At 58.9% G+C, this 19,026-nt stretch overlaps 2 protein-coding genes across 5 annotated transcripts; both read right to left on the bottom strand.

Moving 5' to 3' along the window:
* Window positions 1-6,616: 6,616 nt before the first annotated feature.
* Window positions 6,617-13,599, bottom strand: GMPPA (GDP-mannose pyrophosphorylase A). Of its 4 annotated transcripts, none has more exons than XM_055398370.2 (13): window positions 13,521-13,599; window positions 12,580-12,640; window positions 12,377-12,474; window positions 11,363-11,466; window positions 10,915-11,101; window positions 10,496-10,555; window positions 9,305-9,435; window positions 8,178-8,312; window positions 7,974-8,071; window positions 7,761-7,807; window positions 7,457-7,549; window positions 7,178-7,346; window positions 6,617-6,903 (listed from the first exon to the last, which is right to left on the bottom strand). In XM_055398370.2, exons 2-13 carry the CDS (start codon window positions 12,617-12,619, stop codon window positions 6,803-6,805), a joined length of 1,263 nt encoding a protein of 420 aa, XP_055254345.2. In that variant the 5' UTR covers window positions 12,620-12,640; window positions 13,521-13,599; the 3' UTR covers window positions 6,617-6,802. The 4 variants fall into 4 exon arrangements, with proteins under 4 accessions (XP_055254345.2, XP_055254346.2, XP_088701506.1 ...); XM_055398371.2 differs by having other exon boundaries at window positions 13,287-13,572; XM_088845380.1 differs by having other exon boundaries at window positions 13,224-13,572.
* Window positions 13,600-14,163: 564 nt separating this feature from the next.
* SPEGNB (SPEG neighbor) lies at window positions 14,164-16,637 on the bottom strand. The gene is given in 5 exon segments (XM_055398791.2): window positions 14,164-14,385; window positions 14,568-14,709; window positions 15,269-15,289; window positions 15,292-15,578; window positions 16,495-16,637. Coding segments are annotated over 5 exon segments (804 nt in total). The 3' UTR covers window positions 14,164-14,174.
* Between the last annotated feature and the right edge of the window lie 2,389 nt (window positions 16,638-19,026).

Raw genomic sequence — 19,026 nt, forward strand, 5'->3', positions numbered from 1 at the left:
CCTAAAGAAGCAGGCGCAGGGGGTGCCAGGCAGAGGGGCAGGGGAGCGCTGGGGTGGCCATGCCTTGCGGAGGAGAGGCAGGATGGGGCCCATGGTGGCTGGCCCAGAAGGGATGATGCCGGGGTACCCCCAGGGTGGGGTAGTCACAGTGAGCTGCCTGTGCCCTGGGATGGGGGGCTTGTGTGAGAGTGAGAGCCCTCATCGAGAGGAAGCACTTGTCCCCTAGAGGAAAGGAGGAGGCTGATTAATCGGGGCGCTAATGAGCAGCAGGGAGAGGAAGCTCAGAGGGGCGGGGAAGGTGGCTCCATCGATCCGAGCCGCGGAACCAGCAGCTGAAAAAAAAAAGTGAGAAGGGAATCGATCTGAGGGAAACGGCAGCAGCCAGGGATTAGAGCCTGAGGTCCACCCGCTGCCCAGCGGCCACCCCTCCCCTGCGGCAGGCCTGCCCTGCCCCGGAAAGGGGCCCAGGGGTGGCTCCCCAGGGGGTCAGGGAATGGCTCTGCACACCCTTGGCTGCAAGCCCAGGTCAGGCGGTGTCCATTGCAGGTCACCCAAGCATGGCACACACACACACACACACACAGCCCCCCCCAACCCCAGCCCTGTGTGGCACCCTGCAGGGGTTGGCCCCAGCCTCTCATCAAAGTAGCTTCCTCAGGGGCCCCTTGGCTGGGCCAGCTCCTTGACTCTGAGAAGCCCAGACTCCTGGAGCCAGGGGCTTCATCTGGCCAAGTCCCAGAGGGGACAGGGGTTGGTACTGAGAGCAGCTGCTGAGTTAGCACTCAGAGTTGCCAAGTGACCACCGGCAGCCCCCAGCGCTAACCCCTGCCTCGCTCACCCCTCCCTGTAGACCACCAGACCCTCCCAGCCTTCCTCCCTCACCTCCTTGTCCTCCCCAGCCTCTCTTTTCCCCCTTTCTCCTGGTATTGATTTTTCTTTACTGGCTTTTTTTTTTTAAGGTGATTTAATTGCTTTTTTAAAGTTACTTCAGTCTGGGGCTCTGCCAAGAAAATGGGGAATTACCCCCAAGCTCTCCCCCAGGGTTGCCGCCCAGGACTCCGTGCGTGTTACTAAATCGTCCTGTGAGCACAGGTCATGCTCCCCAACATAACTGGTCTCCATCGTGAGCCCAAAGCACACCCCTTTCCTCCTGAGGGTGCGTCAGGAAGCCTTCAGACTCTAGCAGGAGTGAAGTTGGGTGGTAACCCGGTGTGGGGGGAGGTACGGGGGGAGGCAGGGGGCGGAGGGTGGTGAGGGGAGTTCCAGGCCACTGCGAAGTGGAGCAGCAGTGAGCCGCAAGCGCCCCCTCCCCACTGCCCCACAGCCAGCTGTCTCCAATTGTTCCCAAGTCCCCACCAGTCAGTCTCCCAGATCCCAGGAATATGGCTGTGCTCAGTGGGAGCCCCTCCATGTCCTTCCAGCCCATCCCTCCAGCCTCCCCTGTCACCCCCACCCCCATCCCCTTTACACCCGCTTCCCCTCTGGCCTCCGTCCCTTCTCCCCTCCCTCTCCCCGCTTCCCTGCCTGCCTCCCTCTCTGCCCGGCTGCAGTTGGGTGATAATCTCCCTCATTTAGCCTCCCGGCTGCTTCCCCGGCTCATTGCCCAGCTGGTCCCTGGGGCCCAGCCCAGCTTCTTTCCCACCCCCACCCCCAGCCCTGCTCCCAAGCTCCCCCTTCCCTTTCCCCTCTGCTTCTCTGACCCACTCCCAGGGGACCAGCTGCCCCCTGCAGTGAGCATCAGGGCCAAGTGTGGCTAGCTGGGACCCAGGCCGGGTGTGAGCAAGGGAGGAGGGGCTGCCTGGGACTCTGGGGGTGGGAACGTGGGTGCAGGTTGGGGGAGAGGAGTTGGGGGGAGGGGGGAGGGCAGGGTCAGGATGTGAAGCCTTAGCCAGGCATCCTCTGCCCGCCCTCCCACTGGTCCCATTGCCCAGACTTGTTCCCCAGTCCAGTTCTCCACCCACCCCCACCCAGCTGAAGCAGGCTTCCCCACAGAGAGAGCCCAGTGGATGGACTGAGGCAGTGATCAGATTAGCATCTGTACGGCCTGACCAAGCAGGGCGTGGGAATGTGGGGGGCGGATAGGTGAGGGAGGGCCAGAGGGTTCTGACTCAGAGCCCCTGGTAGGTGGCATGGAGGTTTTATCTGGGCAAAGTGCTCCAGAAGGTAGACCTGGAGGCCTCTCAGGATCCAGCTTGGGGGTTCCTAGCTATCTAGCCCTGCGCCCCCAGGCCTTGGGTTGCCTCTTCTCCCCACCGGGACCCCCCAAGTTAAGCTGCATTTGCCCCTTGCCGTCCCCTTCGTGGGTCTCACGCTCCCAGCCTGGGTGACCCCACTCGTAAATGACATGACCCCCAAACTCCTATACAGAATGGTCCTAGAGCCAGGCCCCAGCTACCCTCAGCTGCCAGAGTACACCCCCCTGCCACCCTGCCCAGCCCAGCTGATACCTGTCCCAGGCCTGGCTCTGCTGGGGACCCAGGGCACCGGCCAGTGTGGGACAGACGTGGGTGGGAAAGGGACACGGATCGGGGGGCGGAGGCCGGGCCTGGGCCAGTCCTGGCTGGTGAGCGAGCAGCGGTGACAAACGGGTTGTGCGGGGGCCGAGGGGCGGGGGGCGGACGGCGGCTGATTTATCTGGGTTATTTATGCCGCGGACGAGGCAGGAGAAGCGGTTAATGAGAGTCCCAGCGAAGGGGGTGGGGAGGTCCGGACGTGATCTGAGGCAACTGAAGAGGGTTAGCGCCCCGCCGCCGGGCCCTGCCCCCACCGGCCTCCAGCACCGGGTACCCCCGGCTCTGTCCGAGGGCCGGGCCAGTACTCTGGACCCCTTTCCTGTGGCTGGCACCGACAGCCCCGCATCCGGTTTGGGGTCCTGCCCAGGCCGAGGCAGCGGGGGCAGTGGGTGACGGGGGTGGGTTGATGGGGACCACGTCTGAGATCGAGGGGGCTGTTGGAGGAACAAGGGGCGGGGGACAGCGAAGGGAGGGAAGAAAAATGCAAAATCTCGGCTGGTCAGAAGCTGACCAAGTCTGTGGAGCCTGTCAGGGGAGGGCCGGGGTGGGGAGAGGCCAATGTGGGGCCGGGTAGGCAGCTGGCGACCTCGGAGCTGAGGCTGGAGAGCGGGCCAAGGGCACTGGCGTTCGTATCTGGGGGCAGCCAGGAGTCATCGTAGGGGCCCGAGAGGCAGAGGCAGGCCGGGGGTGGGGGGTGGTCAGAGAGAAGAGAGGACGCGGAAGGAGGGGGAAGAAGATCCAGGGAAGGAGGGGGGAGAGGGCTTTGCAGCAGTGAAAGCTGCTGGGAGCAGATAAGGCGGTACGGCAGCGGGAGGGATTAAAGCTCCGAGGGGCCCGAGCCGGGGCGGGGGCGGGGTGGGGGGAGGCGGGGAGGAGAGGGCTGAGGGCCGGACCCCGGGGCCGAGAAGATGAGTGCGGGGAAACGAGGGCTGCGAGGGGGCAGGATTTAGCCAGAGGCCAGACGTGGTCGTCGCCCGGTTGAGGAGTGCGGAGGGGACGGAGTCCTCCTGCTCATCTCTGCGAGGTGGGGGACTTTTCCGTCACTGATGGAGCCCCCGTACGCTGCGCCCGTCGGGGTAGCAGAGCTGAGCGGAGAGGGGCATTCCTTGGGAGTGGGAGGCTACTGGAGACTGCCGGGGAGGCGGGTGGCAGGGACCGGCCCTGGGAGCCTGCGAGCTGATTAGAACTTGGACAGGACACGCAGCGCCTCCTTGAGGCGGCCGGTGGAAACCGTGTCACAGGGACCTTGACCACAATCAAGTGTGCCCCGCCAGCCCACTGGGGGATGGAGACCCCCACTCACGTCCAGGGTGCAAGGACCAGTGTTCCGGGGGGATTTCTCTGTGGGTCGGGGCGTGGGCACGGAGAGGGGCAGTGGCTTCCCTCAGCTCAAGCCTCAGACTCGATGCCCCTTACCACCCGCAACCCACCTGTTCTGCAAACCTTCCTGAAGGGTGCCTGGGGAGGGAGAAATCCCTGATCCCTATGTACGAGGGCCGAGGGCGGTTCCGAGGTGGCCCGGTCGGCGGAGGGGAGCCTGGAGGGAAGGAAGGGGAGGAGTAGGCGGAAGGGGCGAGGGCGGCGGGCGGGGCAGAGTAATTGCATGTTTGTCAGTTCTCCCGTCTCTGCGCACGAGGGAGCCTGTGTGGCGGTGGGTGTAGCTTCGCCTCCAGGAGTCTGTGTCTGTTGGCAGAGGTGTCAGTGTGTCTGTCTCAGGGGGTCTGGGCTCTCCCTGGCCCCCCCACCCCCACGTCGTGTTTTGGAGAGCGCGGCTCTGGGCACACCCAGCTGTGCTCCGTGCTGATGCGGCAGATGTGGCGGGGCCCCAGCTGTGCCGGCTTCCCGGAGAGGGGGAGGGGCTGCAATCTGCTCCCCCGATAATGGCTGCTAAGTGCCAGGGGGAGGGGATGGAGACGGGGGTGGGAAGGAGGCCCGGTCCCCGCCACACCCCACCCTGGCCAGCCTCCCCCCAATCTGTGTTCTTGGCTCGGCCTCTTCCCCCAGGCTGGCTCCTGAAGCCCATCCAAATTTCTCTCCACGCTCAGTCCCTTCAGTCCCCATCCCCAGCTCTCCTGTCACCCCATCCAGCTTGGTGCCAGGGACCCGTCCCCCCCGCCCCCCGCCCAGGCCCCCAGCTCGCTCCCCCTCGCTGATTTTACAGAATAATCTTTTTATGGAAACTGAAGAAAAAAAAAAAAGCGCTAATGGCAGGAGCGCACCCCCTCCCCCGCATCCCTCCCCCCATCCCATACTTCCCACCCCAGTTGCCTCCGTTTTCCCCAGGGGTCAGCACCGTCCTACCCCTACAGGGCCAGTGAGGTCCTGGAGGTAGTGAAGGGGGACCCCAGCACTCTCCCCTCAGGAGGCCAGACACTCCCACGTGCTGGGTCCTGGGATGTTCCCTTAGGGGTGGAGGGGGACTAGGCCCCTCCCAGACAGACTGTGCTTGAAGAGGGTGGAGAGCAATGGAACTTCTCTCCTTAGACGTCCCTCTCCACCCAAGCACACAGACAAAAGTGACCTGCTCTGCCTGGGGCAGGGGGGTGGGGGTTGGGGGCACACCACAGAGACCTCAGCTTCACTAGCCCCCTCCACTTTTAACACTGACCCTGCCCCTGCCCCCACCCCCACTGGGCCCAGGAGGGGGTTCCTGGGGGCTAGGGCCTGACACAGACTTATTGGATTTCACGGTGTTTTGCTGAGAAAATAATTAAATTATCATATTTATGATGAAGCTGCCATGGCCTCTGCCAACCACTCGGAACAGAAGGGTCAGGACTGGGGGGAGGAGAGGAAGGGACCTGGGCCCTGGCCCCGTGGCCCACCCCTCTCCCAGCCCTTCCCTCAGGGGCTGACCCCAGCCTAGAGGAGCCATCTGCAGCCCCCTGCGGACCCCACGCAGAGGCGACAGAAGGTCCGGGCTGGAGGCAAGAGACTGGAGGGACCAGGAGTGGGAAGGAGGCAAGAGGCTGAGTCAAGGCAGACTGTATTGTAGATCAGGAGTGCTGAAACCCCTGGGTTGTTTCACAGGTGCTCTGACTTGGCCTGCAGGGGCCTCCAGGGGCCGGAAGGTCCCACCTAGCCCAATCCCCAGGTCAGCCTCAGCCCAGCTCCCGACAAAGCACATCTTTCTAAGTGCCCAGCTCTGAAGCTCTGAAATCCTGGGCTTTGATAAAGGCCCTGGCACCCTGCTGCCTGCCACCCCTGCCGGCTGCCAGGACCCCCTCCTCCCTCCCACCCACGCCCTGCCCCCCCCCAGTCTCTTCGGGTAATTAGATTCCTCTCAATTAGCAGATTACGATCATTACCAGCTCATCTGGCAACTAAGCTCTGCACCCACAGCTGGGGAAAGGGGGGGGCACCAGGAGGGGCACACGGGGGTCACGGGTGAACACCAGAGAGAGCTGGGTTTCTCTGGGGCTCCAGGAATGTGGAAGGAAGACTGAGGACCCTCCACCTACCCACCCACCGGCCAAAGAGGGCAGAGCCAGGGTGTGGGAGGTGGCCAGGGCTCCTCCCCTACCAGAATGGAGTAGCTCCCACTGTGCTTCTGGAGAGAAAGGCAGCAGCTCTGGCCCATCCTGCCTGCCAGGGACTAGAAGACAAGAGACGCGGCCTCGGGCGGGGGAGAATCCCCCCATCCCACCAAAAGCCAAGCTGGGAGCAGATGGAGCTGGCAAAGCGGAAAGCAGGCCGGGACTGGGCAGGAACCAAAGAGACCTGACACCAGGTGATCCAACCTTGGGCCCTGGGCTCCCAGGCCCAATCCCCATGCCAGCCGCCTGCACCCCACTGGCCAACCAAAATCCCTCCCCCTTCCCTTTGGAACCCTTACACTCCGGAGCCTGAGCCAGGCCCAGTGAAGGGGAACAGCGAGGCAGCATTGGGGTGAAGGCAGGGCCTGCGGGCTAGGAGCCTGGAGGGCCTTCCTCCAGAGCGGCAGAGAGGCTGAGGCAGTAGGAGGGGGAAATTTACCAGGGCTCCAGATTCATTATTCATGAACCCGCAGCAACGACTCCAATTTAAATGCTAATGTGGGGGGGCCTGACTCAGCTGCCCCCCTTCCACCATCACCCCCAGCCCAGGCACAAGCGGAGTCCGTGCTGGCTCCAGGGTTCACCCGGGTTTATTAGGGAGTGGAGAGGGAGGCCACGAGTCCTCCGACCACCCACGTTGCTCCCCGCAAGTGCGTGTGTGAAGAGCCTGCCTGGACAGAGGCTGGCCACGCAGGCAGGCAGGAGCCTCAGAGGAGCAGATCGGAGTTCAGGGGGGCCTTCCGGCAGGCCCCCTCAGAGGATGATCTGGTTGGTGAAGCTGCGGCTCAGCTCCTTGTGTGGCAGAACAATCGAGTTCAGGATGAGCACCTCAGCAGGGATCCGGACGCGGCAGCCTGCAGTGTGGACCAGGGCACCAGGGGGAAGCCGTGGGGAGGGGAGGGGAGGGGCAATGAGCTGGGGGCCACCGCCCTCTGGGGGTTGGGGGGGACCCCTCCCTGCCCATCTGTGCCCCCTGTGACTCACACAGGACCTGACACACAGCAGACACTGGGTAAATGTTTGCTCAAGAAATACACACACACAGACACACAAGCACACAAATGCTCCCACCGGGCATGGCCATCACCTCGGGAAGTTTCTCGCAGCCTAGCGCCCCGGAAAGCATACCTAGGATAGTGATGGCGGGCAGCAGCTTCCCATCCTTGAACAGGCTCTCACTGTCCATGTGGGCTCGGGGGTCGTTGGGATTGGGGTCATTGGGGGTACCCTCCACACGGGCCCAGCGCCCCACGGTGCTCCCCCAGCCCACGATGCTGTGCAGAACACACGTGTGCTCCTGACAAACAGCATGAAAGGAGTGAGAGGCCAGATGCAGAGCCCATGGGGTGCACCCCTCCGCTTGGTCTCTGGGGGCGCCATGGGGGCAGCGTGGTCCTGGGTGCCTACCTGCAGTGTGGCTCCGTGGAGGACGATGCTCTCTCGGAGCCGCACGCCCTCGCCTATGGTTACCCCCTCCCCGATGGAGACGTTGGGGCCCAGCTGTGGAAAAAAGCACAACCATAGGCCTTGGAGGGCCCCAAATCCAGTTCCCTCGCAGAACAGATAAAGGGAAAGAGACCTGCTTGAGGCCACCCTACAAACCGTGCACGAAGGAGAGACCCCACCCTGAGCTCGGGAGAATCTGTACTGCCCCACCCATCCTGATGGCCACCTCCCTTCCTCCCTTCCTCTGGGCAGGGCCACTGCTTACCACCGCTGACGGGGCCACCTTAGCCGTCGGGTGGATGTAAACATTTCCTAGAAGCAGAAGAAAGGACTGGGGGCAAATGCCCCTAAACCACACCTGGTTCAGGGAGTGTGGGGCTGAGACTTCACCTCTGGATCTGTGACCAGGAGGCACAGCTCAGAGGGGAGGGGGGATGGGCTGGGGAGCAAAGGTTAGGGATTGGGGCAAGATGGGTACCTCGAATCCGTGGACCCCCTGGCGTGTGCGTGGCTAGGCGTTCTGGGTGAGTGAGCTGGTACTGGCTCAGATAGAGGCGGGAGGCATAGAGGGCTGAGCTGGGGGCCAGAAAGTGGAACGGGGGCTCAGGGGCCAGCAGGGCCTGCACCCACTGCCCCAAAGTCTCAGATGACCCAACCACCCCATCAGAGGCCGCTCCCATACCCTGCGGACTTGATCTGGCTCCAGATCCCGTCAGTGAGGTGCACATAGATCTGGCCCTGCCCGGCCAGGGCGGAGAACACGTCCTGCTCCAGGCGGATGGTACCTGCCCCAGGCCATAGGCCTGAAGAGTCCTCCCTGGCACAGAGGGAGGGATGCTGATGTCAGTTCCCCAGCTGAGCCCGACTGGGGGCCAACACAATCTCCTGGGGACAGGGATCAGAGTGAACCCCACCACCTCTCCAGGTCTGGTCAGATCTGCTCCAGAGGGATGCTCACATCTCAGGAAGCTCTCCCATCATCCTCACACACATCACCCCCTCTCCCCACCCGCACCCCCCGAGTTGCTGTGTCCCCAGGCACAGACCTGCTGCCCATCCTGCCCTACATCCAGAGGGAGTTCGACCAGACCTAGGTTCTCCCCCCCTTTTCCCACTCTCCCCGCCATCCACCCTCCCTCTCAACTAGATGGAATGAAGCACAGACAGACTCACCCCAGAGGAAGGCAGCTGGTGAGGGCAGAGACAGTCACAGAAAAGAGGGGGAGAGAGATGGTGGAGATGCCAGCTCAGCAGAAAGAGAGGCCAGGAGAGATGGAGAGAAAAGCAGAGAGATGGGTGGGGGTGAGAAGACGGCGATGCGTGAATGAGGCAGGAGACGGGAGATGGGCCGGGGAGGAGGGAGCGAAGGCAAGGAACCACAGAAGGAGCAGGCCCAACCTAGGACGACCCGGGCTGCGGCTGACGGTGAGCAGGGCTCTAGGGCAGGGCTCGAGGTGTGCGCCAGGGGGAGCCTGGGCCTGAGAGTACGGGTGTACACGTGCGCGTGCAGACACAAGCCTGTGTGCACCCATGTGTGTGTGTTGCCGTCTGTGCGGAAAGGCATCTCTGGGACACTCAGGGCTTGAGAGAAATGGACCAGAAGGGGAGTGGGCAGGCAGTGACAGAGAGGAACGGAGATGGATAAGGAAGAGGGACAGAATGAGGTTAGGAAGGGAGGGATGGGGAGGCTCGGCTGGAGATGACAAGTGGAGACAAGAAGGACACGGAAGGTGAGCGGGTGGATGTGGAGCCTGCACTGACTGGGGGGAGGCGGCGGGGGGAGTCACAGGGTCATGGGGCCTGCCTCACAGTTGCCCATCCTGCTGATTTCTCTGGAAGACATCCCGGAGGGGTTTCAGGGCTTCCGGGGAAAAGAGGTAGATGCCGCAGTTGATGATGTCACTGACGAACGTGCTGGGCTTCTCCACATAGTGCAGGACCTGAGGACACAGTAGGCTGGGGTTAGGGGAGGAGAGGCCACTGCCACCACCTCTAAGACCCCCTGAGCTCCAGGTCCTCGCTGCTGCCAGAGTGGTCCTCCTGCAACACAGACTGCCCCCGGCTACTGGCCTTCACCTTCAAGGTAAGTCTGAACCACATGCCTTTCTCCCCCCACCTCCCAGAGTTCCTGGAACACAACTCCATGCTATCGCATACCTGCTCCAGGAATGCCCCTTCCCGTCTCTTCATCTGAAAAACTAGGCTTTCAAAACCCACTGTGAGTCTACTCTGCCCCAGAGCTGGCTTCTCAGATCCGGGCAGCCCTGACCTCTGGCCACACCTCACACAGCACTTGTATCATTTGTGACGGCTGGGTTTCCCACTAGTCTGAGATCCTTAGAAACAGGGATTGTCCTTCAGCTCTACTTCTCTTACACCTAGCTAGCGCCTAGCTCAAAACTTCAAAATAAAATTTATGCATGCATGTATGTGTGTACATGTATTTTTAATACTAAAGCTGGAACAAAAAAAAGGGGTGCGTGAAAGTCAGGCTCAGGGAGCTTCACAAACAAGGACAGAGACTCTCCGTCTTGCTGATTATGCTCTGACTTCCGTAATTCTGGAGACGCATGTGGTTTCCTGCCTCCGGGCCTTTGCACATGCCAGTCCCTCTACATGCAATGCCTTCTTGTCTCCTTCATCTAAACAGATCTTCTCCAGGTAGCCCTCCCCTCCCCCAGCCAGGCAAGGCTGGGTTGGGCCTCTTTTAGTGCTCTCATAGCATCCTAATCATTTATCTACTGTGACGCCTTCACTCTTGCAATCTCCCTAGAAGGGATACAAGAGGAACGACCAAGGACATGCCCCACCTGTTTGACAAGAGTGGGGCCCACCCCAAAGTGGTGCAGCCTTTCCAGAGGCGAAGTGGTTGGGGAATGATGACACACACAGGCCCTTCACTCCCTCCTCCCACGCCCATCTCCCATCTCATGCCTCATTCACTCATCACCATCTTCTCATTCCCAGAGCAAGCACCCAGCCAGCCCCTTCTGTTCTCACCTCATGTGTCTGCGGATTCTCTACAATGCAGCCATAGTTGAGGGACTGTGTCCTGTTAGCCTGAAAGACAGACACACCGAGACAGTGACCTGTGAGCTCCAGAGCAGCAGGGTCTGTTTCCTCTGTCTTTCTTTCCCTCTCCTATAGCGCCTGGCACGCACCTCCACGCAGACAGGGCTTCAGCAAGGGTGAGAACTGACAGCTGCTGCCACCCCCTCACCCGCTCCCTGTGGCTGAGCAGCCAAAGGGCTTGGGATCTCCATCGCCACCTCCACTGCTCCTGGGGTTTCTGGCACACCTCCCTCCTGATGCCTGTTTCCAGTCCAACCCCCTGGGCTGCCTCCCCAACACCCTGCATTCCAGAAACATTTCTGGATCACACTCCCTCGGCACCTTCCAGCCCCCCGGGGCCCCCTCACCGTGGTGCCAAGGAGCAAGAAAGGGTGTGGCTGGTGTCTGTGGACATCCAACATGGCGCTCAAAGGGAAGTCGGAGCAGACGTCAGCATTGAGCACGAAGAAGGCTTCAGGGCCTCCAGCCAGGATCTGGTCCCGGAAATGGTAGAGACCGCCCCCTGTGCCCAGGGGGGCAAATTCCTGCAGGTACCTGTCCCCAGGGACCCCAGGGCTAGCTCAATGAGATCAGAAGAGACAGATAAGAGGAGCCTGGGTACCTGACTCCTCCTGCTCCCAGAGGTACACCTTCCTGAGATCCACAGAGACACTCAATAAACTCAGGGATTCACAGATGCCCCAATAAGAATCCTCCTGGTGTGTGAGGGTGAAGCCCAGCAGATGGACTCCACTCCCGAGAACTGGAAGGTCAGGGCACTGCCCCCAGCCCAACACCACCCGTGTGCACAGACACCTGATGGGGAGGCCAAACTCCTGCTGGGCAGCTTCCAGGAACCGGGCAAGGGGCTCGTCAGGCTGGTAGAAGCCAATGAGCAGAATTTCCTGCATCCCAGGGACCTGGGGATAAAGGAAGAGGCTGGAAGAAAAAAATATCTGATAGGAAAGAATGAAAACGGGGAGAAATCCCGGGTGCTGGCTGCGAAGTCTGGAGACCACAGTTTCCTTCTCAGTTGTGAGGCCCCTGGGCACTCACTTTACCACTCTGGCCTGTTTCCTCCTCTGGACAATGAGGAAGTTTGGAGAAAGCCTCAGTCCCTGATGTTTTCATCTTTTATTATTCTATTATCCCCTGCCCTCTCACATCTGAATTGGGGCTCACCCTAGGGAAGATTTTGCCTACCAAGCTGTGTTAAAGAATAACCCATTCATCCCCCCCATATATATCATCTGTTAATCTAAGCCTGAGATGAGGATATAATTTATCAAGCGCCTATACTATACTAAGGCACTTTACAAACACGACTGCAAGCTTTGCCACCTCACAAAGCAGGTCTAATCATCTCCATTTTTACAGATAAGGAAACTAAGGCTCAGAAAGACTGGGAAATTTGCTCATGTCCTTACAGCAGGTAGAAACTAGATTCAAATAAAACCCTGCCTGCTTCAATACCAAAAGCAATAAACTAGCTCCTCAGTGAGCAAAGGTATGAGTTCTGTGCTTTGCTATCATTAAGGTTCCCCCAGCTACAGCATTAAATTGTCTCTAAGATTTTTGCCTGATCTCACATTCCATGCTTTAAAAATAGGAGCGGAATCTGAGCACAAGGCCAGATGAGAGACTAGGTTAGGGGAAGACAGGAGGGCAGCTGTATAGAACAACTCCAGGGGGCAACATCCACATTTTCATTTGTAAATGGTGGTCCCTGAAGTTATGCCTTGTGGGAAGGTCATGGTTGGAAAAGGGGGAAATATGGCATGAAGGAGATGAGCAGGAAGTGAAGTGGGAGAGGGGAGCCTATGGGGTTACCTGGGCACAAGCCTCAATATGGTGCTGGATCATAGGCACCCCCGCCACAGGAAACAGGGGTTTGGGCACCTCAAATGACAAAGGCCTGAAGCGAGTCCCTGGGAGAGAATAAAGAAGCACATTTCAGCTTCCTGCCTCCCTCTGCGCCCACCCAGTCAACCACTTCAGCCCAACCTCCTCCCCTCATTCCCCTGGCTCCTCACCCTTTTGAGGGCCTCCAATCAGGATCACAGCTTTGAGCATGATGGCGACTGCTACCTAAACCTCAAATCCCAACAGAGAAGTCAGGCTCAGATCTCACACCCCCACCCAGGAACCTGACTCATACCCCAAGGAGGCCCCAAACCCCAAATAGCAACACTTAACCCTCTCCAAGGATGTAAATCCAAAGTTCAATATGCACCTGCCTGGCACACAACACCTCATATATTTCACACAACTCAAATCCCAGCCCAGACTCCAGCTGGCCTTCAAACCCCACAATGAATTCACCCAAATTCTGAAATTCACACCCCACAATTTGACCCCTAACAGTCTTCCACCTCTGGCCACAGATTCAGCCAACTCATAAACTCAGCAAGAGACACCCTTCTCAGATCTCAAACCTCAAGAAACCTAAACTCCAAACCCATCAATTCCCAATTGTTGCATCCTAACTCTAGATCGTAAGCTCTGTACCCCAACAGTGAACCCTGAATATTGAACCTCAGACCCTGAGTCCCAAATATCTAACTACAATCCTAAGAATGGCTCCCAAGTACTGAACTAACAATGATGCGTATATAATGCATCCCAAATCCAATTTAAAATAAACCTATATAAGCTGAACCTGAATCCTAAAACTAACCTCTAGGTGATGAACCCTGAATCAAAAGACAGATTCCTTTAGCGTCCCAAACACCGAACCTACCAAGCCCTGAGCACCGATACTGACAAGTACTGAATCTCTGGATTCGGAGAACTGATTGTTGACCCTCTGAATCCCACAACTGACTCGAACAAATCCTAGCCTCGCGCAGCCAGAGATTGTGGCACCAACACAACAGCGTTAGGACGGAGACCCAGTCGAGCCCTCCGAGCCGCTCTCGGTCTACAGACCTCTGCCCTCTAACCCTTTCGGCGCCCCTCCATCAGCTCCCTTTACCACTAGTCCCCTTTCTCCAGATCTGTCGCCCGCTACTGCTTGCTTCTTCCGCGCACGTGTCTTCTCGCAACTCGCGAGAACTCTTTCGCAGAGTCTGCCGGGAATTGTAGTTCTTAACTATCCTCTTGCTCTCTAACCAAGAGCCCGGAGGTGAGATTTATGGGAGAGCACGCGGGCGTAGCCAAGGAATCTAGTGGGGCGGATCCAAATTAGAAGAATGGAGCCTGAGAAACTGAGATTGGAATTTAAGATTAGAACCTGAGCTGTCTGGGAAAGGGCCCAGAGGTATCAGCCAAAGCAGAGAGCTAGGTGCCAGGGAAGAGCGAGGCTAGAGACCTGAGGGAGTGTGGCCAGCCTTGAGATGGAAGGGGCCAGGGTGCAAATCCCACAGGAGAAGGTGGGACTTGAGCTATGCAAACGAAGAGAAGACGAGTGATAGACTTCGTAGTCCAGGAACTTTTTGACCGTGAGAGAAGTCATATCTCAGATTCACTGTCTGCAAAATGAACCACTGGACTAGGCACCCTCCAAACATTCTGATCCCAACTTTCTGTGGCCTTGGTGTGTTGATCTGGAATAAGTGTGGGTGCAAGTGCAGGGGAAATGGCGTCTCAAAAGAACAGAATAGACGCCGAGGGTCAGAGAGCAGCTTTATTAAGCAAGATGAAGGAGGGTTGTCTGACCCACCCACCCGGGGCTCCGGCCAGGGCGACGGGTCTGAGGGTTCCTTTCAGGCCACATCCTCGCGAGCGATGGATGGTCCATCGAGGTGTTCTCCACGTAGACCTCGTACTTGCCGCTGTCCTCAGGTGTGGCCTGGAGGATAGTCAGCGTCGTGGTGGTACTGCCTATCTCAAAGAACATTCTAGGTGGGAAGAAGGGGAGGGCAGGGCCTGGGGTCAGTTTACGCGGGTTCCGCCCGGGGTACTGAGCTCCATTCTTCGCCGCCCAGTTCCCCGCCCCCGTCCCACTCTCGCCAGTTTCTGGACCCCGCCCCGCCCAAGCTCCCGCTCCAGGTGCTGTCCTTGCGCAAGTCCCCGCCCTCACCTGTGGTCTTCTTCGATGTCTTCCCTGTTCTTGGCCCAGCCCACGTCGGGCGCAGGCTCACCCAGGATCTCGGCAATCAGCGTTACCTTGGCGCCTTTGCGCGCCTTACTGTTATCCGGTCCCTTCTGAATCTTCGCTGGAACTAGAGGAAGGGAGAGGGACTGCCACCCAGTAAAGGACCTAGAGATGAAGCAGGCAGGGCATCACCTCCCCAGCTAATACCCGTTGGGCAGGTCTTTAACCTCGCTGGGGCATCATCTCCTCAACTGTCAAGCGGGACTAATCCCGCCCTTCGCAGAGGTTAATGAAGAAGGATCAACAGAGATTCTAGGGCTGAAAATCTGGAAATGTTCGCACATCTAGCTGTGCCTCGGAAATTGCCCTGGGCTGAGAGCCAGAAGACCAGGGCTCTAACCCTGCCTCTGCTTCTGGCTCGCAGTGACCTTGGGGCCCTGGAATAGCGTGACTGAAGCCCTTAGCGGACTTCTTAGGCTGGATGGGATGGAATTCTGGGGGTAGGGAAGGAATAGGCGCGCGGCCGGCGCTGCGCCCTGGTCTGCAGCTCAGGCTGTGCGGGGGCTGGGCCACATCCCCATGCGGACTCGGGGAGGCCCAACGATAAGCGCAGCCAGACCAGGCTGTGGGCGCCCGCCAGCTGGTGCTGCTCCGAGCGGTGACACTGCCCCCAGGGCGCGTAGTACCTTCCACAAGGATGCGCGCGAGTCGGAGCACTGGCCAAAGGGGTTGGTTACGTTGATGCTGTACTGGCTCAGATCTGCCAGCTGGCCATCGCTCACCACCAGTGCCTCTACGTCAGGGTCCTTGAAGGCATAACGACATTTGGGCCCGTCGCGCAGCTCCTGGCAGTCCTTGCCCCAGCGGATGAATAGGTCAGGGGAAGCCGAAACGCGGCGAATCAGCTTCGCCGCGCTGCCCTCCATCAGCAGCACCACGTCCCTCAGCGGCTCCAGCACTCTCGGCTGCTGCTTCTCGCACAGCTCCTTCCGGGACCTACCCGCACAGTCCAGGTCAGGGCTGCAAGCTCTCATGACACGGCCCCGGGCCCGCCTGCAGCCCTGTCCATCCGTACAGCATCCCTTGCTCCCCCCCCACCCACCTCAGCAATGCTGCTGCTGCTGCTGCTAAGTCGCTTCAGTCGTGTCCGACTCTGTGCGACCCCACAGACGGCAGCCCACCAGGCTCCCCCGTCCCTGGGATTCTCCAGGCAAGAACACTGGAGTGGGTTGCCATTTCCTTCTCCAATGTGTGAAAGTGAAAAGTGAAAGTGAAGTCGCTCAGTCGTGTCTGACTCAGCGACCCCATGGACTGCAGCCCACCAGGCTCCTCCGTCCATGGGATTTTCCAGGTAAGAGTACTGGAGCGGGTTGTCATTGCCTTCTCCTCAGCACACTAGACCCTTCAACGTGTGGGGGTGCATAGGGAAGGCAGTCGCTCCTGAATTGTTAGTAAAATTGTCTACTCCGGCAGCCACCCCTCCACCCCTCAGAAACTGCTCTCCTCTCAGTCCAGTGACCCTACAGGTACATGACACTGTGCTCAGTCAGTATCAGTTCAGTCACTCAGTCGTGTCTGACTCTTTGCGACCCCATGGACTGCAGCACGCCAGGCTTCCCTGTCCATCACCAACTCCTGGAGCTTACTCAAACTCCTGTCCATCGAGTTGGTGATGCCATCCAACCATCCATCTATCTCCTCCCACCTTCAATCTTTCCCAGCATCAGGGTCTTTTCCAATGAGTCAGGTCTTCACATCAGGTGGCCAAAGTATTGGAGTCTCAGCTTCAGCTTCAGTCTTCCCCCACCCCCCAAATACAGTGTTCAGTCTACCCCCATCCCCCAAATGCAGTCGTGAGCGTTCTACAGCTCCAGCTCCCTTCCTCCAGCGGTTCTCCAGAGCTCCCCCTTACCTGTGGTCCTGGTAAGAGGCCTGGATGCCAATGGCTGCTTTCTGAACCTGGGGGTCGTTGATATCCAGCGTACTTCCAGGGGGAGGGGCTGCAGCGGAGCTGAACACAGCTGCTGGTTTTCTGGCGGGAGCTGCTTTGGACATCTGGGGAGCAGGAAACAAAGAGGTCTAGGCTGACACAGAGATTCCGAATTTTAGCCTTTTCCCTGTAGGTTCAGAACATCCCCCTATGTGAGAGTGTCTAGGCTGACCTGAGGATCTAGCCCCTGTGAGGGCTCAACTTCAGGACGTGGGTCGAATAGTTGGGTGGCAGGTGGCATGCCCTTCCAAACAGCAGGGCCAGGGCGTGCAGGTAGCTGTTCAGCCCCAGGCCCAGGTTTTATACATGGCTCCCCTCCTTGCCTTCTTTGGCATGGCTGCCCCAAGCCCCCGGGAACCCCAGCCCCCATCCCCTGACCCACACAGTCTCGTCATTTAGCCTGAGGATGCCTGGGATGCTAGCTCAGCCACTGGGTCAGCCCCCGGGGGAAAGCTGAGCAGCTCTGGGGTGCACCTCACTTCAGCACCCAGAGAGCTGGGCAGCTGGGCATGGCCCCATCCCCTTCCCAGAGCAGGGGCTATCCATCTCACTCCTAGGAGAACTAGGCACGGCTTCAGGTCGACAGGAGACTCAGCTCCCTGCTGGGACAGTTTACACTCAGGTCAATCCCTGGAGAGACATCGTTCCTGGACACAGTCAGTCAAGGGGTGTGAGTGTTTGTGGAGGTGCCCTTGAATAAAGCCAGAGTGGCAATGGGCTTCACTGTCCAGCTAGCCAATTATGAGAGGCCCACCAATGGTGGCAGTCAGGACCAATCTGGAAACACCTTACTCCCCCCAACCCCAGGAGTCTAGGGTTGTCATTTCTATGCTGTGCCTCCTGGTGGTAGACAGATAAACCTAGAAGGGGACCTTAAGGATTTTTGAGAACAGCATCCTCTCCTGCCGCCCCATTCCCACACTCCCCTCCACGTGACATCGTAGGGTCTGTCTGGGCTACACTGTCCCTGGAGATTGGCGCTGACTCTGACACTCTGGGTCTGCCCAAGCTCCCTCCCTGGGCATAAACTGGTGTATAGGGGCATCAGACCACCAGGGGTGAGGGGGCTAACTCCTCTGAGATTTGCCTGGAGTCCAGTCCACCCAGGCCAGAGCACTAGGTAAGCTTTGCTTCCCTTCACTGTAACTGCCTGCCCAGGTGCGGAGCGCTGTCAGCTTTTGATCAGAGCAGTTTTGACACAGCTCTGCTGACATAAATTACCTTTGCTCCTCCGGGTTTGGAACAAGCAGTTCACATGCCATTTCCAATGGAGATGAGAGAGAAGCTCAAGATCAGAGGGGGGACGGGAGAAGAATTTTACCATTTATCAAGATATGAGTTCAGGCACTTTATTTTTATATGAAAACACTTGCAGTGTATTGGGACTCTCACAGGCAAACGGTATATCTTCATCACTAAAATGGCAAGTGGGAAAGGTGGCTCTCTGGCCCCTTCCAGCTGGCCCTAATATCCTGTTATTTTATGATGATGGGGTTTGGCTCCTCCCTTGTGTCCTGAGAAGCCAGAGAGGCTGGGCTGGGCAAAAGGTGGTTTGGACTACAGCCAAGGGACCCTCAGCCTTGATCAGCACCAGCTCCCTGTGCTCATGGTGAAAGGTTTTATTCCTTTTTACATTGCCAAGAACAGAGTTTTCAGTCTGGGGAGGGACAGGGGGGCAGTCCCTCTGGACACAAGAACTGGCTCCCCCTCAGTCCACCTCGGGGCAGGTGAGCCCAGTTACAGGACCCAGTGACCCTTCTGTGACACTGCAGTAGGGCAGCTAGAATCAAGGCACCTTGGCACCCAGTGGATCCCTGGCTTGCCGTGGGAATAAGAAGGCCCAGACTGAGTGTCCCTGGGCCCCAGGAAAACCCTCATCTATGGCCCCGTCACAGCAGGCGCACTGACGGCACTCACAGATGCGTCCTGATTGGTGCTCTGACACAGAGCGTGGGCACGTGAGCCTGTCCTGCTTTCCTCCACAGCTCTTTTCACCATCTGCTCTCACCAATCATGATGAAAGCCCCTCTGCTCCAGGGGTCAGGACAGAGCTGCCCTGTCCCCTGAACAGAGTGGAGAAGGCTGAGCCAGGATCAGGGTGTGGGCTGGTCCCTTCCAGAGCCCAGCATCCTCCCATTGTGATGATGGAACATGTGAGAAGAGGTGGAGGCCACCCGTATGGTTAGAGGCTGGAGGTGGGGATTCAGTGGTCCTGCCAGGATTTCAGAAACTTTAGAGGTGGAAGTGGACCCACATCTTTCCTCTCTCAAGGAATAAGGGACAGGTGAGGGTCCAGGAGGGGCAGGGGGCAGGGGAGGAAGGTCCTAAGGTGCTAGGTGGTATACCTCGGTTCTCACTGGCCCAGGAAAGGCTGGAGTGCCCCGTCCCAGTACCCTAGCATCGTGTACGCGCTGTACCCCCCAGCCATCCCTCCCCATAGACCACACACATAGG

Source organism: Moschus berezovskii, chromosome 2, assembly GCF_049115385.1.
Source record: "Moschus berezovskii isolate FMDL1 chromosome 2, NW_MosBer_1.0, whole genome shotgun sequence".
Lineage (NCBI taxonomy): Eukaryota > Metazoa > Chordata > Mammalia > Artiodactyla > Moschidae > Moschus > Moschus berezovskii.

Coding starts and splice junctions, on each gene's coding strand:
- GMPPA (XM_055398370.2), bottom strand. CDS start 12,619: ATGCTCAAAGCTGTGATCCTGATTGGAGGCCCTCAAAAGG. Junction 12,475..12,579: donor GATTGGAGGCCCTCAAAAGG/GTGAGGAGCCAG, acceptor ATTCTCTCCCAG/GGACTCGCTTCAGGCCTTTG. Junction 10,556..10,914: donor TCTTGCTCCTTGGCACCACG/GTGAGGGGGCCC, acceptor TCTGTCTTTCAG/GCTAACAGGACACAGTCCCT.